Here is a 27,928-nt window from a genome sequence, read left to right on the forward strand (position 1 = left end):
TTTGGGATCAGATTTTTTGAAAAGAGGTCACAAATGGGCCCAATTTTGTTTGAAGAAAGGCAGGAAGTAAGATATACATACACTGGCAACTTATCTAATGATTATAATGTCAGTTGTAATGAACACTTGAGATATCCTAAAATTCCCATTGATTTTTTTTTGGTTTGGGGTGGCCATATTGATGACGTCATTTGAGCATGTTCCGACGCAGAAATTCCGGGTAAATTTTACTGGTAAGTTTGTTAAGACATATACTTTCAAAAAATTACAAAATTTGTTTGTTATACGATAGTTGCCAGTTGACCCCCAAATTCAGCCTCAATCCGCTGGCCTATTATGTCGGGGAGTGCAGGCACAATTTTCCCCCCGATCACTGAGCGCCTTGTGTTGGAAAATTATGACGACACATGCGAACAACGTGTGCTGGAATACTCACTAATTTTAACTTTATCAAACCAGGCGACCTATTTGCCTTCTATACGTGATGACGACCTCGCGAGCGCACGCGACTGCACCGTATGCGTGCTGAAGATGACTGGGGATGGACCATCATTGTCAAACTCGTTTGGTGTCTGTGCGGATGTCAGGGCGGCATCATCTCCTAGGCTCTGTGATCTTCTCATAGCTGTACAGCAGACATGGTAAGTTTTCTCCCGTCTTGGCTCAATGCATCGTCATCGATACATTGCTGAGAACATCAGGTCTACTTCACGCCATGATGATATTGAGATGAGTGAGGTTGAACGTTGGGATGTGGGGAATACAACTTACTGTAGGTATATTGGTGTCGGTATGTCGAGTTTTAGTCATTTTATTGATTCACTTAATACTGAGGCTTGAAAGATTTCTTTTAGAATGTGATTCTGTTGTTGATTTCGTTGATGTTCATTATTTCGAAGGTTTGTTATTCCAAAATACACAAATTCCTGTACCTTTTAGATGTTTGTTCATCCGAAAGGAAATAAGGTTTGTTAATCCGAAAATGAATCAAGGTTCACGCGGTAAACCGAAAGTGAAAAGAAGGTGCACTCTTATGAACCTTCAGAATTACGAACCTTATTTCGTTTTTGTATTAATGAACGAACTATAGGACTAACGAAACTTATTTCATTCTTGGATATACGAATCTTCGGAATAACGAACCTTCAGAATAACGAAGTTTACTGCCGTTTCTCTGATTTTACGTCGGTCATCGTGCTTATAGTTTTCCCATAAAAATCAGTCGTTCAATAAGTAATTTTATTGATGTCTAAGAATTTACAATACAAAAAGTGGTGACCAATGCAATTCAGCGTGAAAATATCGAAGAAAGAAGTCATGCGGGTGTATAATGGGTTACAGCTCGTTATTCCGAAGGTTCGTTATTCCGAAGGCTCTTTAGTCCGAAGATTCGTTAGTCCGAAGGTTCATTATTCCGAATTTCATTTTCGGATTAACCAATCTCCGGAATAATGAACATTCGGAATAACGCTTAACGAACCTTTTTTTTCATTTTTAACGAACCTCTAGGTATAGGGAATTTGTGTGTTTCGGATTAACGATAAGTCAGACATGGACATCCAAGATGGAAAATTTTAAAGTGTAGCAAAACGCACTGAAATGGCAGTAACAAATTATTCAGAAATACAATCTGTTGAGTGATTATATGATATAAACGTAATGCAGGCCTATACTTATATATGACATAAAATTATTCTATTAAATTACATTCATGCATTTACCACATTATGTTACAACACCCCACCTGCTGCACTCCCTCTCGTGTTCCCACCAATTTGCCCATACAAACACTTCATGTCATCACTATAAGTTATGCTGAATAGGCCGATTGTAGCCCAAGTTCAGTGACTTTTGACCTTGACCTGGTTGAGGAATGGAATTTTGCCCAAAATCTCGTCAGCGTAGAGCTTTACACCCCATGTAGCACACCTAGGCCAGACACGAACGCGCGCGCGCGCGCGCCCACACACACACATACACACACACACACAATTGCACCAAAAAATGCTGGACGGACGAATGGACAACTCGAAAACATTTATATCATTTCTGATATATTTCGATATATTTCGATATATTTGTGATGATAATGACAACGAGGATAACGTCAATGATAGCAAAATACTTGCATAACTGGATATGATGACGACAAGTATCACGGCATCATTGGAGAAGCAATCGCATAAATTAGGGCTTAGATGGGACTAGCGTATTTTCTTGTGAAAGAATAATTATAAGCACTTTTGAAGCATTTTGTCTCGGTTCCTTGTCCAGGAAAGAAAGACCTAAAGTGGAATACAGAATTTTCCTTTACGTGCCAAAGGAAAAATGGAAATTGATGAATCTGAAGAGGTTTTGATCCCCTGACGCCACAATGTGTAATTAGATAAATGGACGTACGACCAACGTACCATGACTATTGGAATTCTCCTAGAACTGCAAAGTCATGCCCATTACAAAAGCTAAAGATAAAAGCAAAGAGTATATTTCATCAGGCATTTCGTCAGATTAATACTCAAAAAGGCTCGTTGACCGCAGAACTATGTGTACGGGTTACACGCATCGCTACCCAACTTATTTAATGTGAAATACGCTCGGGGTATTTAATATTGTATGACATGCCTTACAGGTCTTCTTTATTCACGTTAAAAGCTTTCTGCAGTTGTATTTGAAACCGTCCGTCCCCTTTCGCATCAACACATCTAATCTAGGAGATAGATCTTTGATGAAATCACAACCTGACGCTTTCGGACTGTTAAAAAGGCGCAAGCGTCATTGTATCCTGTGACGTCACAAAATAATGCCCTAATGAATGTCTATATCTTCACTTATTTCTGAACATGATCATTTTGTTTGCCCTACTTTACAAAATTATCATCCGAAGAACATTTTATGAAATTGTGTTGCCTCTGTTATCTTACACCCTCGCTCTAGTGGAGGGACCAGAATTAGAAAGTTTCACTCTCACCACACAGGACATAATTTTATCAGGGAGCATGTAACATTAACATTCATAACCTGATTGACAAATCTTTTCATGGTTGCATAATACTCAAGTTCGCTTTGATAGTATTTCCTTAAATGCATAAAATCATACACAAGAATTATTTTACACATCCTGACCATACACTTCAGGAATTCCTGCGTTCAAGATGTAACGCAAGTCGGAATCTTATATAGACAATTGCATTCTTATTTTCAAAGTCCCGTACCAGTTCCAAACGCTGTTTTTTTCTTTTTTCATAATAGTCTATTAGAAAACTGACACATAACGGTCTTATCATTACAGGCCCGTAGCCAGGATTTTTCAAGGGGGGGTGCGGTCACTAAAAAAAACGGACCTTCGGTACCAATACCAATGATGACACACACACACACACACACACACACACACACACACACACACACACAATTATATATATATATATATTCTTTGGACGACCGAACTACAAAAGTTGTATAAGAATTTGCGCGCAAAGCGCGCCGCAAATTGTGAATTTTGACTGTTTTAATGACGTTTTAAAGTCTCGAGGAAATTTGCATTTTTGTCTGTTGCATGCAATCACGTTACGGTATTTCATCTAGGAAATAGTAAAAACTCATTTTGCCAGGAAGTTGCAAAGTTTAATTGTGTTCGAGACTCTGCGCGCGTAGCGCGCCGCAAAATTGAGAATAGTGATTTTCCTGGTGTTGTTTTAACTTTTATTTTTTTTATTGTATACCCGCGTTAGCAGGCCTGAAGCCAGGATTTTTAAAGGAAGGGGGGGGGGGAGGGATTGCGTTAATTAACAAAACGGTCCTTTGATACTGTCCCGGGAGGGGTAGCGACAATTAAAAGGTGGACACCATGCTCATACATGGACTTTCAAAATGGCCCCTAAACGAGTAATGATCATATGATTTTTTCGGGCCTTAAAAACAAGTATTCCTTAAATGTTTCCTGCACCCTAAAGAAGTACTTCATCATGATTGAACAATATACCATTTTCCCAAATTTCGGCCTTTTTGATACCCTTTGATTATATACGCTCGTACATCACACTTTCCATCTAATCCGTGAGAAAAAACGACCCCTATTACGCGTTTTCTTTAGCGAGTATGGTCACGGTGTCCACCTTTCAGTTGGAGTTTTCCATCCCATTGGATGCTGTTTGGAAGATGAAACATTCACTTTACTATACAGTATATCAGCCGTTGGTATGCGAGTTTGTCAAAAGCGAAAATAAATAAGAAAATTTATAAAACAAAATGAATTGTAAATGTGAACCATTTATATTTTGCCTCCTTGTGGTAGGATATTTCCAGCATTTCCGAACTTTCAAATAATCATTTTAGATTTAATAATATTAAAGGTAGTAGATCCGATTCGCAAACATCTCCAATATCAGTCAAATGTCATATTAACCATCATGCTAAGAAGGTTTTCTTTGTGAAATTTGGAGGTCAGTGAAATTCAAAAATTAAACATCCGTTAGCCATTGGAAGAAGTTGAGTGCAAATTCAGACCTCAGGCTTAGTGCTCAGATGTTTTCCTATTGATTTTATCTGTCTTACTGTGCACACTAAGATACATACTGGAATGCTTATTTCTTATTTATCAAATTATAGTAGCATATTTGGTTACTAGCTGTCTCTAGGCATTTTCGAATTTGGGCTGCAAAGAGATCCACTACCTTCAAGTTAGAAGAGAGATAAGTAAATAATGATAAAATAAACAAACAAAAAATAATGAGTTTCTTTTGTAATACTATCTGACAAACTTTTTACTTTACCATTTTACTTCATAGCTCAGCACTTTCCATTCTCTCTCATACCCTCTTACCCATTACATTTAAATGAAATACAACTAAAATGAGTTTGCGTGCCTGCATAATACTCTTTGGAAATTATAAGTGAAAATGTTCTTAGGTTTTGGCTCACTTTAAAATGAGAACCAATAGAACTGTCACAACATGAGAAAATGTATAAGTAATAATCAACACTACATTTCCGAATTTGGCCTGCAAAGAAATCCGCTACCTGTAAGTTAGAAAAGAGATTAGTAAATAATGATAAAATAAACAACAAAAAAGAATGAGTTTCTACCGCCGTATCCAGAACAGAGCCTGAAACGGTGCAGGCTCAAGAAATCGTTTGTACTATAATACGTCTTGAAGTACTGTGTGATACTGTTGACTCAGACTTCTACAAAGCTGTAAGTGAGAATTGTAATCCAATCCGACTCATTACCTGAGATATTTATGAAAATATATCAATAAAGAATGTAAATTAAATAATAGTGATTTCGAGGAAATTTCTTTAATTTTTATCATATATGTAAACTTGAGGCTATTAGATTTTCATCCACTTACCTCTGTTCCTGTGAAAAAATGCAAGTGTCAACCTCAATGTCATCCACGAATCGCACGTACTCGGGCGGCCAGTGGAAAAAAAAAAACACCGGTCACACGCGCCAAGGGCCATGGCATGCAGTGCCAATATAATAATAGCTCGCACAAATTGATACATAACATTTGTGTTTGTGTGCATGGGGACGATCCGATGGTTCATACAACAAAAGGGTTTCGTACAATTATTTTTAACATTGTTAAACGTACTCTTCCACATTTACGTAGCATATAATGTGTCTTTATATTTATTTGGATTGTTATCTTGAGAATTGCTAAAAACCGTTATTATGAAAAAGTGGACCTTTCAGAATTTGGGGGGGGGTGCGTACGCACCCGACGCACCCCCCCCCCCCCCCTTGGCTACGGGCCTGTCATTATGTAATGATATTCCAAACTTTAACTATAATGAATCCGACTATTTTGATCCGAAATTGAATCATAACAGAATTACAGAAAATTGATCTGTATTTATCATAATTATCCTACACTTAAACGAAAAGTTCATATCAATATACATTGTGACTTGAGTGAAACCCTATGTACAATCATGACCACTATCAGTTGAACACATCAGCTGTGAAACTTTGAGAAAAATCGGACAAATCGTTCAAAAGCGAATTTCAAGCTTCTGGGCAGTCACTTGCACCGGTGGATAAGAATATGATGTCCGATTTTCCTAAAGCTTTCACTAATGAGTTCAACTAATATTGCTGCATTCACTTAATCCACTCTAACTGATACATCTGCCGTTCTATTGATATCATTTCTCTAGAATTTCAGATTATTGTATTTACCCTTCTTCAGGCATGATAAAATTGTATATTTTGCTTGTTTGAAGTCACGTATATCTCACTTGTGTCGAAAGTTTGTTGTTCAATTATTTCAAAATTATCTTTCAAAATTAATATTAAGGAGTGCTTGAGATGTACCTCAATCAAAATTAACCCTATAGATATGTTCAAGATATGAAAGTAGCGAATGGTATTCCGTCTTTCGACATTGTTTTTATTTCATTTTTTTTTGACAGGAGCTGGCGGTACTTCTCCTGTTCATTGTGCAGTATTTGTCCTGCGCAATAGGGGTGCAAAGTGAGTAGCTTGGTAAATGTCTCGACGCGTTTCTCGATCGAAGAATATTACTCTGCGATAAGGCTTAAAAATAGCTCAATATCTATAGATCAGTAAGGCAGTCAAACTTTCATGCTCTGTTCATATGTGTTCAATTGGAAGAGAGATAAAGCCTTATATGAGTCAGTCAAAATGAAAAGGCGCTCTACTGTACTAATATGCTCATCATGTGTAATTTCCCACGTTGAATTATTGACGTGGAGAACAATGCAATACTGGGCTAAGGTCGCGTTCTTTGCAAAAGGAGCAGCCAATCACTAATTCTCGGGACGATGAAATGCACTGCGAGTTATTACCTTTCTTATGGCGACTGAATTACTTTCGACTGACAAGCACGGCTGAATTCTCTGCTTTTCACTAACGTGTTTACAGTCTAATGCGAGGATATCGCATTAAAGTGATATTAAATATGAACATTTAAAGGATGTATCTACAATCATCTCAAACAGGGAAATGATCATTTTGGATAGATATGAAGATATGAACCTTTTACACAATTGGGTTGTTTGATATTAATCTCACGTTTATATTCTTATAGATCTTGCATGTTCTAGAGGACATAACGAGTTGCTTATTATTTTGTTTGTTTGTGGTTGTTTGTCTGTTTGTACTCAACTTTCCTCACAAACAAACGCACACACACACACGGACAAAATACATCCGTTGATACTTATGTGCAAACAAAGCACACATATTGACGAGGTATTTGAATGCGTCGCGTCAAAATATAAAACACTTCCAAGTACATATCTCTCATCCAGCTTTCACCTAAGAATCGCCACGTGTATCATTGTCTTTAATGCGATATCCTATTCGCGACAGCACTTACATGTTTCCCTCTTTTTCTGTATCTGTTTCTTTGCATCGTCGTTGCTCTGATAGATGATACATGTCTGCTTAGTTGTAAAACTATACGCGTGGACGGGAAGACTATTCAACTAGAGCTGAAGGTTTCTGAGCTAATACCCACCCAAGCGACGGTTAGACAACTACTCTGCCAAATTCCAGGTAATAATAATAATAATAATAATAATTGCATTTATATGGCGCTTCATACTGACGTTTCTAAGCGCACTTTGCTACTCATACAAATAGATTAGAAAACACAATAACATTAACAAAATCAGCATTAACAGTCCAAAAGAAGAAGAAAGAAAAGAAAAGAAAAGAAAAATACATGTGATACAATGGTACAATAATTGATAACTGTGTGCGCCTCCAGGAGAAAAAAAAATTACAACTGATTAAACAGGTGAGTTTTAAGAAGAATTTTAAATGATTCGACAGATGAGGCATTCTGAATATACAGAGGGAATTTATTCCAAAGAGTGGGAGCAATGGAAGAGAAGGCTCGGTCACCATAACGGGTTTTTGTACGTGGGCCATGAAGTAATTGGAGAGAGGAAGATGAACGGAGGGGTCTGGCAGAAGAGGAGGAGCGGAGAGAGACTAGGTAGAAGACTATATTTATTTTGTTTGAAATTGTATACCTTATTTATCAAATCTATTAGACATGACTGTCGCGAGGAATATCAAATTTATGCATCTTTTTGATTTGACAGCAAAGAAGATGAAGAAGAAGCAAACGATCCTGATATTAATGTTCATTTCTTCGCCGTGGTACTCACGTTATAACACAGAGCTAAATCCTGCCACATTGTATTGTGAATTACACTCTACAACTACATTGTGTGTACTGGTTTGTATGATTTATAAAGTGTGTGTGTGTGTGTGTGTGTGTGTGTGTGTGTGTGTGTGTGTGTGTGTGTGTGTGTGTTCGTGTGTGACAATCAACCAGGTAATCTTCTAGTAGGCCTATACAAAGCTGAAACCAGTTGACATCTTTACTATTACTACTATCATGACTATATTACAATATAAAAGATTTATGCACACACACATAATATGATAATATGTGTGTGCGTAATTTTTTATAATCATAATGTAATATAGCCATGATATATATACATATATGCTTGTATGTGTATGCAATATATGTTTGATGAAAAAAAAATCTTGATATTTGATTTCACCTTCTCAGCTTGCTATTCTAACCCATGTAAACCTGGATGTGCGTGCCATGAAACTCCAGACGGGTTCCGTTGCGAATGTCAACACATCAGCGTCACTGTTCCAACTGTTGGCGATGCCGGTGAGTGGCTGTCATTTGCGATTGCGCCTTCCATTTTGTAGTATTCATGTCCACATCGCCAAATTGCCAAGAAGAAACGGGCTTGATGTAGCTAAATACTGAGTATATAGACTGTGTGCATGCAATTACTTTTTGGAATCAGTATCTTTGAAATAAAAAGAGGAGACGGACAAAGGCTAAAGTCAATCTTACTAGAAACTCTTCGAGCCAATTCGAATGCACGCTTCGAACCGTTGTTTTGTATTTGACTGTAGCTGATTTAATAATTCGTTTTGAACCCTTTGAATCGGAATAACGATTCTATATATAGCTCATCTCAGTTTATTGCATTTTGTTTCTATTGAAATTGTATAAATCAGCGTAGACTCACAATTATATCACATTCCTTTGTCTTTTATTCTATTTCGTATGTTATTGTTTTCAGGCACACTTCCTCAGGACAATAACTGCACGGAACTTCACACTTTGACTGGCGCGAATTATTCATGGGGTCTTCCACCATTCGGAAATAACAACATCACTAATGTTGACTTTTCCGTCAAGGTGAAAGCAGCGGCAGTCATTGTTCTTTCGACGATACAGGGACCTCCAGGTAACGTCGTATATGAAATAGGTAAGAGGAAAATTCTTAACCTCTCCTGTCTCCTCAGTATAGACGGAGAACCGGTGTAAAGAGGTCTTTCGAACCAGAGACTCTTATTTGAATTCTGACAGGGATCTTGCGTTACTTCTGCATCTACAACATGCATAAAGATATTTGGTCGATTTCAAAGACCAGGGAAATTGTGTTTAACATGAGGCATTTCGTTCTATCAGACATCCTTTAATTTTCTTTCAGTATTGATGCAACTGTGTTCAAGTTAGGGTGAGTGGCAGCTGTGAACATTCCAAGGTCGGGAGATTTTCTGATCAAGCGCAAGACATAAAGGGAATAACATTAAGATGAAGTCTCGACACAAAAATAATTGTGTCACTTTAAAAACAGAAATGCTTCTTCTTTGATTCCCAAAATATTTTTTGCCTCATACATACCGATACGAAAGCAGATTGCTATGACATGTGGTTCCCAAAACCGAAAGCTCTAGCTCATCTTCCGAGCTCCATTTTGTATCATCTTATATTTTGGCTGACACTGCCATAGTATAGCCTACCATGTAAGTGGTGCGTTCAATAGTTCACTTGACTCGACTGCAAGAGCTTTCCATCCCTCTGCTTTCAAGGATCATTCCTATCAATCAATCTGTGATGCGCTTTTTAATCACTCAAGAGCACTTACGGGATCTAATTTTGTTGATGCCTTTCCTTCTCAGCTATACACTGCAGCACAAAACCATTGATGCTACGCTGCGTTACAGATTGTCGGTAATTTTTCCCTCTTGCTTTCCTCTCCGTTTCGGGCGTTGTATGCATGCCAGTTATCGGAGGTCACGGTGATACGCAAACAGCTTTCCGCCGATGCGATCCCACTTGCGAAACATTTTACAAAAAGGATGGGGAGTTTCTGAGCGTCAACAGCTTCAGACGATATCGCGTAACCCTGGATACGGGACAGCTTAGCATGTTTCGTCACGGGGAATCTCTTCCATACATGACGGAGAAGGACGGGGAAACTGTAGTGAGGGCGCCATTTATTGGTTACCAAACGCGAACCCGTGATGGGGTATGGCTGTTTCATGGCTTGTGTGATCAACATGGAATAAACTGAATAATATGAAATGGTCAGTCAAGAAATGTTGTCACTCCTGCAACTTTTATGGAGCCTAAATGTTAAATCTAACACTCAAAATGTTTGAGGCATGACAACATTTAAAATGGTGATTTACCATTTCATTTTCTAGAGTTCATGATATATATATATATATATATATATATATATATATATATTTATATTGAAACAAGAAAGGGAAAACTGACCAGAAACAAATAATAAATGGCGAAAACTTTGAGCAAAGAAGTTTTCGCCATTTATTATTTGTTTCTGGTCAGTTTTCCCTTTCTTGTTTCAATATATATTACAAAAAAATAAAAAGCTGCATCGCTTCGGTGATCCCTCGCATTTATTCCAAAGTTGATTTACGTCCTTTGGGTCTATGTCAGGTTAATGTGTGTGTGTGTGTGTGTGTGTGTGTGTGTGTGTGTGTGTGTGTGTGTGTGTGTGTGACACATACACACACTATAGCTTCTGACCACACGAGCAAAGAGAGTTAAGGGTTTGGGACGAACACCGATCTAGGGCTTTCAATAGCTCAGTCGGTAGAGCACCGGTCTAGTAATCCGGAGGTCTCGGGTTCGAATCCCGATGAAAACCCATTTTCTTTGCTCAAAGTTTTCGCTATATATATATATATATATATATATATATATAGGCCTATAATACACATATATCAATAAACAACAATGGATCCAACAACATTAAGAAGTCATCATGCCATTAATTACTTTATGAATACCACTATAGAGACACAATGTGTGTCTTAACGTTTTCAACTATTATACCGCATTCAATAGAATACTTTACTGCTAACGTTGCGTTTACCTACGTGATGTATTTTATTTAGTAACACTTATTTGATTTGACTTTTGTTCCGCATTTTTTATGCGTACTTATATGGCTAAAAAAATATATCTGTGTTTCATACTTCCCTTAATCTGATTTATCACGGGACCTGCGGCTCTACAAGCTTGCTTTTAAGCAGGCTCATTTTTTTCGCATTATGACCTTAGTTTAACTCGCATGTATACAGACCTTGTGTTTATACCAAGACAAACTTTTGAACATTCCGGTGAAGTTCCATTTTAAATCATGTCCTGTATGATTTCGCATTTATGTACTTTATTGTGATATATGGGAGAAATATAAACATAAAGCATAAACATCATACAATACTTTGTACATTCCGTAAACTTTATAATATTCTCGATATCTTGTATTTTGCATGTTACGTCACTTTTGACATTGATATACTGTACTAAAAGCCTATATTATATTTTTGGAACCCACATCCTACAAGCTTTGCTTTTTAGTGGGTTCCTCATATTACACGTCAATTATACGTCCTTATACATTTGTGCAATTTTGGTTCAAACTGACCATTGTGTTAAAAACATCTCTTTTTAAAAATCAAATGAAATATAAAACATATGAAATGTGGAATATGGAACATGAATAAAAAAATAAAATATATAAATTGAAATGAAATGAAATGAAATGTCTCTCTCTATAAAATTGGACACAGAGTTATATAATATATATCTATATAGAGAAGGGAGGGAAGGGGAGAGGAGTATAATCAACATTAACAAAAGGAGAGAGAAACAAAGATCAAAATATGGGCAATTACACATGTACGTATAAAGGAGAAACTGGGTATAATGGTCATAATGCTTGATTTGTTCAGAGCCTAGGAATTTAGACAAAACTGCAGAACATTGGATTTGTAAGGCTCAAACACATGAAATAACCGCCACCTAGTAAAGAAAACATTTCGTCTGTACGACCAATGTGAAGAGAAATACCTAACGGATACATTTAATGTATGCATTCACATTTAGTATCACCTCTGATCATCTCTTATAGGCCTAGTAAGTTTGTCGATATCGATGGAAATTAATATCTTCATAAGTTTTAGAGCACCGGGACAAAATTAGTGTGAGGAGTCAGATGGACGTAGAACTCGTCACAAGCTGGAGAGCCATTGAAATGAGATTTACGCTCTTTCAAGAAGCTTACACACACACACACACACACACACACACATGTATATATGTGTGCGTGTGTGTGTGTATGTATGTGTGTGACGTAAATGATGTCAGCATTAATGCTCATTCACGTTAAGATGCTGTATTATGAGCTATACTCGAGCTACCGACACTTCATAAAAAAAAAGGAAACTCAAACTAAAGTATAAACGAGTGTTGTCTGTTGATTATCTTATCGACGCTACTCCAAGTTATTCTATTATTATTATGTGTAACTTTCATGATTTTAATGTTCATGTCGCGGTGTACGTGCTAGTAATTTACTCTAGACGTACACACGAACTTGAGCACTATGTCGAATATCAATTAGATTTAAAAAAATGAAATACATGTAAACATGATTATCGTACGCTCATAAGAATGATATAGTTTTTAGTATGAATAGTTGAAATGTTGCATGTATGTATAATGTAAATACCCGTACGTCGCTGCCACTATGTAAAAAGCCTTTATTCTACTCTATGGGGTCTGACATTACACAACAGAGTGGGACTACATGACACTGGCTGTTTATCATGAATTAGTGTGGAGAGTATTTTATTCCTTAGAGTGAGCCCTCTATGTGAATAGGCATTACAGTGTTGTAACATATTATAAGTCTAAAAAAAAAAGATTGTTGTTACACTATGTTAAGAATTGGGATCAAATGACATTCCAATAAATTTGAGATAAGCATCATTGTATATGTATAAAACTATATGTATCAAGACATTTGCTTGTGTGCAGTCAAAAGAAAAGTAGCTACCGTTTGATTTCAAACCAAACACAATACAACAGTAACACACGCATATTATAATCATGAAGTAAGTATTACCAATCTTTCTTTTTTTTTCAAATGGGAGGAAATATTTCCAGTTTATTATTACTAATTAAATACACACGCACAAACTTCATTTTCACAGACTTGAATAGTTCTGCCAAAAGGACTGGTATACAATATTTACTTGAATCCCCAAAACATAATACATGTAATAACTAAACTGTATCTATAACGCTGTGAAACCTAGCTAAAAAACGGCTCGAGGGAACGTATCAAAGTGAAAACGCGTCAACACACCTGAACACAACACTTTCTTATTGACAAAGCCTCACTTAGTCATTTTCTTCTGAGCAAATACTTCATAAATTCGTATGCACAATATTCCATAAGACATGACAGTCGGAAATCATGTCACCTTGATATTCTGGACAAATGTTATTCACGCTGTTTTTCTTGACGAAATCATAAACAAGTCTCGGTGTATACGTAAAATCTCTATGAAATCTCGAACAATACTGTAAATACCAGTTACCATAAGACATGATTAACTGATAATTCAACTGCATTAATTTTAGTTCTACTGCTATAATTGATGTTAACTCAGTGTGAACCCACAAGCTCGCGACTGAAGAATTTCCTTTCACACACACACATACACACACACACACACACACACACACACACACACACACACATATATATATATATATATATATATATATATATATATATATAAACACGTTTAGACTGAGCAGCGTTAAGGTTTATACAGAGAAGCGCTGCGTTGTACTCAGAATGTAAGCGTATGAGTTTGCATATCATTACACATTTACTATATGATTAAACAACATAGGGACTCTCAGTCCAAAACCCAAAATTACACATTAATTCTCACAAGTATGCCCATAGGATTAAGAAGAATCTGCAATTACTGATTCCCATCAATCCTAGGTAATGCAAATAGGAAAGTGAAATCATACAGAACACGTACGTACGTACGAAAAGAAAATTCAAATCCCATGTCATGTGAAAAAAAAAGAAGAAGATATAATATACGTTGAACGTTAATATCCCTGTATATGTGTATACACGAGGTGTATTTCTCAATCACAAAGCAAACACAAAACATGTACAGAAATACGCAATACAGTATGTCCCCCCAAAAAAATTACAACGGGGCCCTCCGCAATGATATCTTTAAAAGTAGTGAATCAATCTAAAATTCAGGGTATGAAACTAAAACTCATTGCCCACATCTTACAGAAAACTCTACTCGGTTTGCTTCAGTGGTTAAAGAGAAATACGGAATTTTGTAGAGGATGTCGGGAATCTCTTCTGTCCAAGTTCTGTCTATTATTCACACACAAGATCATCGAAATGCTAAACTCGGAAGAATCCAATTCATGACATGCTTTACAACAATCCACATTTCTCTGTGACCGCTTAACCAAATTGAATGGAGTTTTCTCTAAAATAGAGCTAAAATGTTATTTTTTAAGACCCTGAAGTAGCATTTAAGAAATTTAATCATATCGGGCGTTATCAATGCGAAAATCTGATTGTAATTTTTAGGGGGACATACTGCAGTAAGTCGCCCTCAAAATTACAATCAGATTTTCGAATTGATAGCACCCCATATGATCAACCTGTCTAAGTGCTACTTCGGGGTCTTAAGATATAACATCTTAGCTCTATTTTGCAGAAAATCCCATTCAATTTGGTTAAGCGGTCACAGAGAAATGTGGATTGTTGTAAAGCATGTCATGAGTCTTATTCTTCCAAATTTAGCAATTCAATGCTCTTGTGTGTGAATAATAGACAGAACTTGGACAGAAGAGATTCCCGACATCCTCTACAAAATTCCTTATTTCTCTTTGACCACTGAAGCAAATCGAATGGGGTTTTCTGTACGATGTGGGCAATGAGTTGTAGTTTCATACCCTGAATTTGTATTTAGATTGATTCACTATTTTCAAAAAATCATTGCGGAGGGCCCCGTTGTAATTTTTTTTTGGGGACATACTGTACAAAATGAGAGAAAAGAGAACTCTACAAAATAGTAATCTTCTGACCCGGAGGTGAGTTTCTTTATCCACATAAAAATATTTAAAAAATCAAAAGCTCCTACATGACATCACCTCATACTTTCAATTCAATATCAATTTCACATTTTGAAGAATACAAATTCACAAGGTATGCAGATGAGATGACAATATATTATCACTCTTTTGAAAAAAAAATGCTTGCCATTGTAATAAAAAGTAAGTTTAAAACATGTTCAGCGAAAAATGGAGGGGGCCACTGAAAAGCAGTGCTTGTAATGTGCAGGTCAAAGAATATCCAAGTGAATGGATGAAATAAATGAATTTCTCAATTACTCACCAACACAAACATGCAAACACACCCGAATGTGTATGTAGCAAATACAGTGGTTACATGAAACTAACTAAACAGTCCCCTATTAAGGCATCGATTGTATTCACTTATCCAGTAATAATTGTCACCCCTGAAATACATGGATACTTCAGCAAATACATGTATTGCATTAGACGTGAAACGAAAGGCATAATGCACCCTGCCGTCAAATTATACCGGAGATGGGATCACTAATATCTACCGAATACTTGAATACGATAAAATATCGTATTTACATCAATGTAAAGCGCTATTTCCTGTGAAAGAACATTATCTGTAAGAATTGTTGAATTACCAAGAAATCAAGACGAAATATTGATATGGCACCATGTCTAGGTTATTATGAAGCATGCATGAGAGCAAAGGGAAAAAAGTGTCTCAAAATGAATAAATACATCTGATCATTATCAGTTTAAAATTGTGCTTTTTACTGATATAACCTAAGTTGACCAAGTTTGACTTTGGCATATCAAGAAAGAAGAACACTTATTTTAGAATCTTTCATTAACGGCAAAGTAATTTGTAGTTCTATCTCAGTCAATATTAGTATGTTGGGGTTAGGTGTCAAAATAATTTATTTTCCTATATGAGGCAGCCAAAGTGTGGTCATCCAGAAGCGACATGACGTCATGAATACTATGAGACAAAAAATCATTAAATTTGCGTGCAACAGTGAAAATGGACCAAATCGAGAACCTTGTGAACACTATAAATATCATTTCGAGTTGGAAGACTTTGCAGATTTAAACACTACAGTCTAGTATCGAAGAAAATGAAGAAAAGAAAAACGCTATAACTTCCCGCAGGTCCCCCCATGATTCTTCCCATTACCCCTTGACCCCTTACCCCCCCCCCCCATTCCACTTACAGACGCACATACATACCATCAAACGTGTCGCCTATGAGTGCAAGTGTGAATGTGTGTGTGTGCACTTGCGTGTATGTACCTTGTATGTCTGTATGCATGTATGCATATAAAATGCATACGAAAGGGCAAGTCTACTGAAGTAAGGCTATTGATGAGGCACTGCATAGGATTACGATCACCTTGGCTCACATGTGAAGACATACTTTGTCAGGAGACAGCCCATCCACACCTCCTGGGAAGAGATAAAAACAGGAAGAGAGTTTAAAAAAACCCATAAACAAACAGAACAGTAACATTTGCTTGGGAGAAGAAAACTGCTTAAAAAAGAATCAAATTAACTGGGTATACAATGTAATTTGTAACAACTCCACTTGAACAACTGAACGTCAATATCAGTGGTATTCATGTTCATTGATGTATGAGGATTAGCACATTAGCAAAAAAAAAGAAGGACGGAATGATTTACGAGGTTGAAAGATCAAGACGCTAACGTTTATATTTCAACAAAAGATTCATTCACCCCCACTAACTCTAGAATGAACAAGACTGAAAAAAACAATGAGGATCGCAAGGTATATACATTATTTAAGATATATATATATATACATATATATATATATATATATATATATATATATATATATATATATGCATTACACTGAATACAGTTACACTTTTCCATAGTTTCAAAGCCAAGGCGCTGCTCTTAAAATCTGTCGCTCATTTTGGATCCGGCTGTCCCTTACAGAAGTGGTTATACCGCCCTCAACGATTGCATTTATGACGAGAATATAAAACCACGGATACGAAACTGAGGAATCCATGATTTCAGTCGAAGAACTGACCATGTCTAATTTGTAGCGACTGGCACATGAGGTTGTAGTACTTGGTCTCCCATGTGTGTGTCCACGCTTCGTTCCACCATTCCTCCAGCCCTGAGTCCTTTCTGGTCATTACTGACCGACCACGTGTGGAACAGTTGTAAGACCCCGAGTTTGCCGCCTCGACAACGCCGTCCGAAATGACGGTGTACTGAGTGGTATATATGGCATCAACCTTGAATTTCGGAGACAATGAAAATAAAACACGCATCATACTTCACGTCAACTAGCCAGACATATTCACATCTTACGATGGTTACGAAGATATTGAATGAAGTGGTCAACTTACACGTCCTTTCAAGAACAAATACATGGTAACATGTAATAAAAAATAAGCACTGAAATCAATCAAAACACTTCCATTTCTGTTCCGACCAAGGAGGTTCAAAAGCCGGAGGTCCAACTGGCTATAATCAGCTGATGATAATTCAAACTGTTAGAGATACACAGAAAATTCCACAAGTGCATTAATATTTTGTGCCTGTGATGATCGGGTTTGATTCGATCAAATTAACTATGAGCGCAAATAGCCTCTCGGTGCATACAGTAAGATGCAATTACAGTACAACTGTATACATAGTGCTGCTTGCTTCAGGTGAACTTCTCGTACTGCTAACTAGAGTGCCTCGTATTAATGATGCAAAGTCAGGTGGATCCTCCCGATTGCATCCCTATGATGTTGGGTATATCTTGCTTTTTCTTTTTTTTTTTGTTCGTTATATAAATTGAAATTTCACTTATATACTGATATAAAACATACAAAACAAAAGTCAACCAGAAACATGCATAAAAGTGTGAATCACACCTGTATGTTTTGGAAGTGCTTAATTGTACCCTCCTGAAAAGTGAATCTCATCACTCTTCCGATGAATTCCGACAAAAACAACTGCTACACATTACATGATATTGGTTTTGTTTAAGTAGGGTAGCTCCGTCAATGGCTAAAAAACGAACAAATTTACCGCCAGTATACCAGTAGTAAAATCCGTGAATGGAGACAAATGACACCAGCACAAACCTGCAGTATCAATTATGACAATCAGGTTTGAGGGAAATACGCCAGTCCTAGCAAAACACGTGAAATATGCAAGTTTTTGGTTGAATTCTTATGCTGACATCACTGGATACGAAGACTACGTACACTTCGTGATGTCATACATAGTAGGAAAACAGCCTCTTTCTCAAGGTAAGGGGAATGATATATATTTTTTAACGCATGCGAGTAACATAAATGGAAGGAACGTGTACTTCTCATTGAAAAACAAAAACGGGGTTGGGGAATTCTCTTGCATCAATGAAAGAAACTAGTGACAAGTTATCAAGAGGGAGTGATACTAATTAATATTCCTGTTTTTCACAAAAATTGTAATCTTACCATTATATTTATATTCTTCTTTTTTTTCAGAAGGTAATATTATTTTACAGGTGTGACGTCACATAAATGTGACATACCCCGTGAAATAAATGTTTCAGTTCAAGGGGGTTGATGAAAGTCAAAATATCGCAAGAATATTACATCATGAAAAAAACTTGGATATAAAAATTGGAAGCATCTGTATACCGTATTATTTTTCAGTGCCGCCGCAGCATCATCGAGCGAGGAGAAATGGCTGATCTGAGCCATCTTTAGAGGCAGATTCTGCATTAAAATAAAATCCACATCACTTGTATAGTATCATATTAACATTATAGCAACAGCTTATCAGTGAGGCGACAGAGAACACTCGTAAACGTGCATTCCTCTTCTTACAGATATCACCAGAATCAATCTGCAATTGGCATTCCCATGCGCCATGTTGAAATATTCATATCTCACCGAGCTCACAAACATGTATACTGAATGTACGGCAATCAGCACGTTAAGAAGACATTATCGGAGTCTCATTGACATAGGAGTGGACAAATGAATTATGCATAAAGTAGTTGTGATTTGATTTCACTTTCACACGATACCACTTATGACTGCTCTACATTATTGTGATGTGGACAGTGTACGTATCTCGAAGTGCCATCAAAATGAAATCAAAATGAAATCAAAATGAAATGGGTGTATAACAGCTTCTTTGGAGCTTTGAGAATTTACGGAACACTGACTTTGTAATCCTATACCGGGGATACAGTGCCACTTTATCAACGATGTTTCTTACCAGACCACATCCGCGTATGCATCATTTTTTGTTGTCTGGATGAACAATCCTAATGCAGAGCAATCAATATTTTCTGCGCTGTTGGCAAAAATAAATGGGTATCTTTAAAGATGAAACATTTCAAATATATGCACTGGGAAAATCCAGCAAGTCAGGGGGGCATTTCATGAAATGTTTTGTCCGATTTTTTTTTTCTGACAAACTGTTGTAAGCTACAAAAAAAAATGCTTTCATCGGACTGGCTGGCATCTGATTTGTAAAAAAAAGAATACATACAAACATATATGTATATATATATATATATATATATATATATATATACTAGTATATATATATATATATATATATATATATATGTGTGTGTGTGTGTGTGTGTGTGTGTGTGTGTGTGTGTGTGTATCTGACAAAGCACTTCATGAAGTGTTCCTCTGACATGGTCTGTCTGGAACGACGCGGTTGAAGTCTGTTCCATTCCTTAAAAATTTACCTGCTGTCTAGAAGTAGCTTTTGTCCTACAAGCGTTTTACGCTTTCCTTCTTTTATCTCATAAACTCACAGGAAAAAAAACAACAACAACTAATGCAGCTCTTATCAGACACCATAATTATAATAGCACACCCAAACTATTTGAACGAAACAACTGCTGTCGAAGTTTTTAATACATTGTGTGAGATCAGCAAAACACCTCATACCTGGATGTCGGCTGAAGATTGCCTGTTGAGGCAATGCTCGTCGTCTGCGTAACCTTCTAAAAAGCCGATGCGTTTTCCCGCCATATCTTGTGGGTCAAAAGAATTCTTCTGCGCGGTGTTGACGAAGAAAACACTGGGAATCGGCTTCGTATAGGGCTCTGTAAATGCGAATATTCTCCTTCGTTCATGTGTTTGTGCCCATCCTAAAACAATTTCGGTTAGAAAGACATGTATTCTTTTTTAAACAATACTTAAAACGCAAAATAACAAGCACAAGATCAATTCACATCAATATTGTTGAGAAGACGACAGATGATACGAGTTAATTCCTAGAGTGGAAATGGACAAAATACATGCAGATGCATGAATGAAACAGCTTTTCACAAGATCCGCAGATACAAGATATTCGGAAGGTATAATTTTAAGAATATATTTCACAAGCATATTTTCATGATATCGCAGGCAATCTGGCTACTACTGTACACTTGCCACACAGAAACTATACAGATATTAAATAATATTCTCATCTATGGAATCATCGATACAGTTAATCTAATGCTTCCATGGCAAGTCTTTCCATAACAAAAGGTCGACTGATGAAAATTTAGTTAACTTTTAGTCTTTTTTTAAGCATGTTTATACGTAGTCTCAATTACAGCCGTCCACAGCCTACACTCTCAACTAACCCACGCATGCGTCATACCAGCCCCCCATCAGTCCGTTACCGCCGCGCGCCTCTTCGCCCTTCTGGGACAGCCAGCAGTTAGAGTCCACGTCCATCACGATCCGACACTTCTTATTCGCGACACTGCAAACTACGAAGAGAACAGACGATACAGTAGGTGGTGGAGTCGAAAATTTGGGCATTTGGATGTAAACGGCAGTTTACAGGCAATTTCTACATAGATTACAGTAGAAGCAAACTTTCACTATAAATAAGGAATCATCGAAATCCTAAATATAAATATCTCTTCTTCTTTCTTTTTTTAAATCAATGTTTCGCTAACAAGAATCCACACTACTGAGCCGAGAAATTTCTCCAGTAGCTCGATTTATCAGTAGCTCAACTTAAGTTACATTTGATAAATAAGAGTAAATTAAGCAAACAGAATGGTAGGTTTTCTTTTTTGTTTTTTTTTTTGTTTTTTTTTGTTTTTTGTTTTTAGAATTGGACCTTTAATGGTGAAGTCCATAGAATTTCAAATTGCATGTTTTCAGAAAACAGCGATACTAGTAGAGCGATACATCACTATAGAGTGATGATGTCATGGTCTCACATGATTGTTATTGTAGCATTTCATATCCCTGTATACAATCGATTGGAACAAAATATCGCTTTTTTGACACAGAATCAAAGCAATAGTATTCTTGGCGTCAACTATTTGTCACGTGTGACGTTGCAATACCTAACAAAAATAACTTTCGATTTCAGGGGAAAGAGCTCGTAGCTTCAACGAAAAACAAGATCCTTGGATTTTTTCAACACAGACACTGCATGATTGAAAAGTAAGGAGTTGATGAAAATCAACCTCTCATTTGATTGGACTATGTGGTTGCAGCAAATGGTTAGTGCTACGTTGGTGATAAAAACATCATATAAACTATAACCTTTCTTATCCTACTTCGTACATTATATTTGAAATTTGATCATTCTGTTTGATTTACTCAAACGTTGATTGATTAAACTTGATTTACTCAACTTTATTTAAGTAAAGTTAAGTATAATACGGGATCTTTTTTTCTTGAAATAAGTAGATGCTTTGGTTTCGTTTGGTTTGATCTGTTTGCAGATAAATATGCTGTATAAATAAAACATAATAATGATAATGATAATAATCATAATCATAATCATAATCATAAATGTACTTCTATACAGTATAGAGTACATGAACTCATGGAGTTTTGTCTTTCCTTAAGTGACTGTAGTATATTTGACATGTGACACAGACAAGAAGTACCTACATTTAAATAAAAGATTCAAAGGATCTGACTTTTGATATAGAATCTAATCTTATCTTAAACAATCGAGACTAATATACAAATATCACTTTGCAAGAACTCACTTGTTCTGACCATGTCTACGTCAAAGCCACTCACTTCATCATCCCAAACATCATCGCTGCGAGAAAATAAAGACATAAACGGGTTGGCATTACACGAGAATTAACCACTGATTCAATTCAAGTCAATTTAAATTCATTACACATCTGTAAAAAAAAAATACAGCATAAACAAAAATATACAGCATTATAGATCACATATTATACTGACGTCAAAAACATATCTAAAACACAATGTGAAGCATATACACAAAAAATACATGGAAATAAGGTTAAATGATATCTCGCCTGACAACACAAAAAAGCAGATGTGTGGATTATGACCTTTATTATTATTAGTATTATTATGATTAGCAAAAATAAATGTCCTTTTTTAATTATCATTGTTATTAGTAAAAGCCATTGACCAAATTAAAGGCTAATCCTTTTTTATAACTGTTTTTGATACATTCCGCTATAAATAAAAACAAATATATTTCCCATTTTTCATCTCGGACAATAATTCTATAGCATCTAATGCATGTAAATGAAGCATCAGTACCTGACTGCCGGATATTGAATTCATTTACGCATTTCTCAGCATAAAGAGAACGTCTATTGGTCCTTGATGATACTTACATATAGTGAAAATTCAGATACGTACTGCCAACAGCAAATGTCCACACTTTCTCTGTAGGAATATGAAAAGAGAAAGGCGGAAACATTCTCAATCGAAGTGAAAGTATAAGACACGAGTAGTAATAAACACGAGTCATTTCACAATAAATCATAAATAGCAATCCCTTTCTACCTTAATCTTGTGCAAAGAAATTTAGTCTTGTTTGCATTCTGTTTCGAAAGCAAACGGGTTTGATAGGTTTGATACGTAAGGTTATGATGTACACGATATGACATTTTATGATAAAATTATGGTCGAATTTACCCAAGATGGCCTTCTCTAGGGGACCTGTCATAATTATTACTATACCCGAGCAGTGTGGTAGATATCACATACACACACACACACACACACACCCACACACACACACACCAATGTTTGACAGCAATATCAACTCCGCTTCTATAAATCCGTTAAAGAGAGCAGATCTGGTATCATCCCTCGCTTTTGAAGCCAAGAATGACACAAAATGATATACGACTCTATGCTTTCTTGCGCGTCATTACAAGCCCAATGTACCAGTACTAACACGACAAGACAAATCACATTTCATCTCTTCGCTTTCTACATGTAATGAGAGGCGACCGGACAAGGAGAAATGCAGATCTTATTCTTTATGTTAAGCACTGTATGGACAGCTATGGGTCCGCTTCATGTCAAGTACATTTTACACTACAAACAAATTTATCAAAGGTCGTCGTTTCACCCTTTAGTCACATAACTATACTACCATGCTAAGTCTTGAGCCAAAGTGGCCAATAATCTTTCACTTACATTGACTTTGATGTTCACTATTGTACGACCAATAATTTCTCGAAAGCGAAATAAACGCTAAATTAATGAAACTAAACAAGAGGCTTATAACACAAAAAAAGGGAGAGAAATGGCGTGGACGCATGGTACGCCCGGCGTTTGCAAAGCAACTCCAGTCAATACTACAAGGAGTGACCGTGATTTCCACTCGTATAATTTGCTATGAAAACAAACACATAAGCAAGGAAAACATACGCAAAACAGAAGTATGTAGCGCGGGATATACTGTTATGTGGACTTTTTCTGGCGAATCCCATGACACGTGATCGAAATGGACTGGCAAACTCATTTTCTCGAGTATAAGCGAATTGTACTTTCACCAACGTGCTTAAAGGGATGGCATAGATCTGATTTGCCTTAGATGAGGGAATTCAGGTTTTAACTTTTTTTGTGTGTGTGAGATAATTAGAAACCACGCTGCGCCTTTTAACTTGTGAGGGCACACACTCAAGGTCAAAGGTCACAGTCATGTCAAGGTCACATCCAGCCATTACACTTTCTCCAATATCTCGGCAATACCTGCAGTTGTTTTCTTACTCAGAGTTTCCATGTGCTGCAAGATAAGAATAAATTTTGAGGTTATGAAGTCATGGGGTCGAAGGTCAACGGTCAAGTGAAAATGCTAAGATTTCATTTCTCCTTATCCCGAAAATGGCTCGAGGGTTTTTTCCTTTTGTTTTCTCCTATTTCCTGGCGATAATTCTCTAGGGAAGTTGTGGGTCACGAGGTTAAGACTGGTTAAATCATACCATTATCTTGCAAACGACTCAAAGTATACACTTAATCACACTTACATACATTAATATGTACGTTAACGTAGCGTAGGCCCTATGCATTACTGTGTGGACAATAATTGTGAAGGAAACGATTGCACCATAAAGGCAAAGATTAAGTATTAAATACAAATGCTAAAAATTTCACAATTTTCTTTTCCATATTTTGAAAGCATAGCTGAAAGTATTGTCTTGTAAATTGGCGTGTATAGTAATGAAAGATTTTTATAATAATATTTTAGTGATTATTTGCCAATAATGTTAACCAGTCTGGTCTCACATATTGGCAAGATTTAGGGCCTATATAGAACTATCGGGATAATACATGTTTGTAATACAGAGGTAAGGAGAATAACTGTATCAACATAGAGGATGTATACCAGTCACTATTTCTATTTAACATAATACGAGATACCTCTTTTGGGCCTCTTCTCATTATACGACCCTCAATGCCCGTCTCTCGGTTGTATATGTATAACGTTGCTATTGATACCATAATATTAACTGTGTTGGTTACGACAGTGACTGCAGTAATTAGATACATGATAATTGACACTTAACAAGCTATAGGGGTCTGTAAGTTTGCATCATGAATTTGGCTGCACATGATTCTTTTATGAATAGAATACAACGCGGAAATAAGCAGTAATACGACAATCTAACACCAAGACTAACAGATCTAGATAAGGTGGTATTCCCCCGATCCTTCGTCGTTTTTCTCGGGGTTTTTTTTTTTGTCTCTCCCTCTCTTGCAGGTTTACTTTCATAATACATGTATCCTGTGTTGTAGCATGGAAGAGCGATAATTCTTAGATGATGAGTATCGTCGCTATGTCGTTATGACGTGGGAGGTTGACCGTGATTACTTCACTGTATCAGAGCTCTAACGCGACGTAATAAAGTCGCACTTCGAATTAGGCCTGTAGGTAGGCCTGTCTTTGATATTATTGATATCATAATTATTGCCAAAGAGTACCTCAACTAAATGCAACAACAACTGGAGGAGCTGGTCCCGAATGTATCGTAGCATGGAGTTGATCAGATTCGCGGCCTGAGCAATAGCAACAATGTCCTAAAATAATATATAAGCAGTCCACATCGGTTTCATATAAGCCTATTAATACCGAATATAGAAAGTAACTTTTAAAAAATCGATCGCGATCTTCCGTGCCAATTCATATAAATGTGTCATATCAAATTATATTGTATTATAATTATTATAGCTATATCATATTATATTAATACAAATAAATTGTATGGTCTGCCATATAAATGTATCTTTTATAGACGTTTGCATTGCGATAGCATTGCAAAAGGGTCTTGGCTCGCTCTGTAGAAGACACTAAATTAACTAGGGCTTTCAATACATGTTACAAACCCATACAAACCTAAAGAGGACGGTTTTGTTGCATGGCGCAGTTCAGTACTATGAACTATTGAAGGAAATTGCCCACTATGTCATCAATCAGAATCGCTCGAGGATAATTAAATAAGATATGTGACATCTAATATAAAACTTGTAATATTCTTGTATTGGTTGTTCCTTCCTATATAATGCAGAAAGCATACTAATCATCAGTTCATCATCACTTCCAGCAGTCAGTAAAACAACGCCACTATAAGAGCTCGTTGGTAAAATAAAGATAGATAGATTAAAAAAAAAAAACAACCGTCACTGGCTGGAAGCAGGTGCAATGACTCCGCGGGTTATTGATTGTGAGAATCGAACCATGACGTCAATATGGAAGTTACCCGTGTGTGTAAACAACAGATTTGGTTTTGTTTCCCTCATCAAAACACGAAAGGGGTGTACCTCAAACATGAAAATATGAGATCATCATGGGCCCTTACCAATTCTTCTGTTTACTGCTACGGCGGCTTACCTTCTGGTGCTAGAGACATCACTCTCGATAATGCTAGGGCAGAAACCACGATGGATAAGAGGCATATCACTCCAACGAGCGCCATGAGCAGCAGGGTCGTCTGCCGAACTCGATCAGCCCCCCTCTCGCCGACGTTCCCGCGGACGCGACCATCACCGCTCGTCACTACAATGTCTGTCGTCTGGATCTCGGGGTCGTTAGCAAAAGCCTCACGACTACCTCCGTGATCACCTCCGTGATCGCCACCTCCATCGAGTCTCGAAAATTTGAAGCTTGTATCATCTGCCATGTTCACTTTCTAGATGTAGAAATTAGGAAGTACGTGCATTAGGGCCCACTGAGTGCAAGTGATACAGATCAGAGCTGGTAGTGTAGCTGCCCGGTAGTGCTGTGTGTGATATAATGTAAGCCTCTCTTTCACCGCGCCAGTGACTCTACATTACAAAATGTACGGTATATGTCGGTGTCTAATGCGCCTCTGAAGCCGGGTACTAGTACATGTACATTCTTGTGACAATCCAAGCGTGCTATACCACAATGTGCTGTTTAGTGGCTCCATCCATGGAGGTACCTCCATGCTCCATCCATGGCCTGACAAAGATTCAGGGTTGATTTCATTCACGAATTTGAAGACTGGTTCAGTTGACTGTGAGACATTTTGTACATTTATAGGCTGCGTTCACATAGAAGTATTCGGTATTCGCTATTCGAGCACCGAATACACCATCACCCGCACCGTCAACTCACCATCCCATGCAGTGAGGATTTCTTCCTCCTACATCCCAGCAAATCTTATTAACAATTTCTAAACTGCATCAGAATGTCAGTCTACATGCTTATTTTTGCTAAAGGGCAAATCCAGACCAAAAGTGTCATTATTTCATAAACGAGAGACGGTATACGCTGCCAGAAAATCGAACAAGTTCGATTCCCACTTTGCTATACTTTTCGCAGCTATTCGTACTTTCGAATAGTGCCCTCCTATGTGAACCGGTGTGAGGAAATCCTATCGTTCGATTCAAGCTATTCGCGTGCAATCGAAAAACGAGCCCGAATACCCGAATAGTATACTTCTATGTGAACGCAGCCTAATAGCAAACGACTATAGTGAGATCTCTGTTTTTCGATTACACGGGCGTTACTACACTTACGGTCCTTTATCTGTTTTTTTTTTTCTAAGTGGTGACTTTTTCTACGACAATATGCGCTGTGATGTGGGGGGTGTGGGAGTTGGGTGGATTGGTAATTAATGTGTTAACTATCTTTTTTTTTTATAATAAAGCAAAGACTACCTCCACAAGTTTAACTGGGGCAGCTCCCATACGAGAAGGAAAATGAAAATGACCTATTACCCATGCGTGATCGTGATGGGTTTTAAGCCCCTGTTCCACTATGCCGTTCTCGCTACGATTGTTGACAATTTTCTCAGATCGGAAGGATCGGGAAAAACCTGAGCCGATCTGGACACAGTACGATGTTAGAACGCTCTAAGTTCGCTGCAGTTACGACTACCACGTGCTTGCTACGCTCTTACTACGATTATCGGGAAT

At 37.1% G+C, this 27,928-nt stretch overlaps 1 protein-coding gene across 1 annotated transcript; it reads right to left on the minus strand.

Moving 5' to 3' along the window:
- Positions 1 to 16,470: 16,470 nt before the first annotated feature.
- LOC139732419 (uncharacterized) lies at positions 16,471 to 26,667 on the minus strand. Its single transcript, XM_071643282.1, has 8 exons — positions 26,379 to 26,667; positions 22,870 to 22,921; positions 22,255 to 22,310; positions 20,878 to 21,006; positions 20,192 to 20,394; positions 18,914 to 18,991; positions 17,317 to 17,527; positions 16,471 to 16,703 (listed from the first exon to the last, which is right to left on the minus strand). The coding sequence occupies exons 1-8, from the start codon at positions 26,665 to 26,667 to the stop codon at positions 16,657 to 16,659; spliced, it is 1,065 nt and encodes a 354-aa protein (XP_071499383.1). The 3' UTR covers positions 16,471 to 16,656.
- Between the last annotated feature and the right edge of the window lie 1,261 nt (positions 26,668 to 27,928).

The sequence above is a fragment of the Diadema antillarum genome, unplaced genomic scaffold, assembly GCF_040938485.1.
Source record: "Diadema antillarum isolate AM-2024a unplaced genomic scaffold, OU_Dant_1.0 seq00000423_RagTag, whole genome shotgun sequence".
In the NCBI taxonomy this organism is placed as follows: Eukaryota; Metazoa; Echinodermata; class Echinoidea; order Diadematoida; family Diadematidae; genus Diadema; species Diadema antillarum.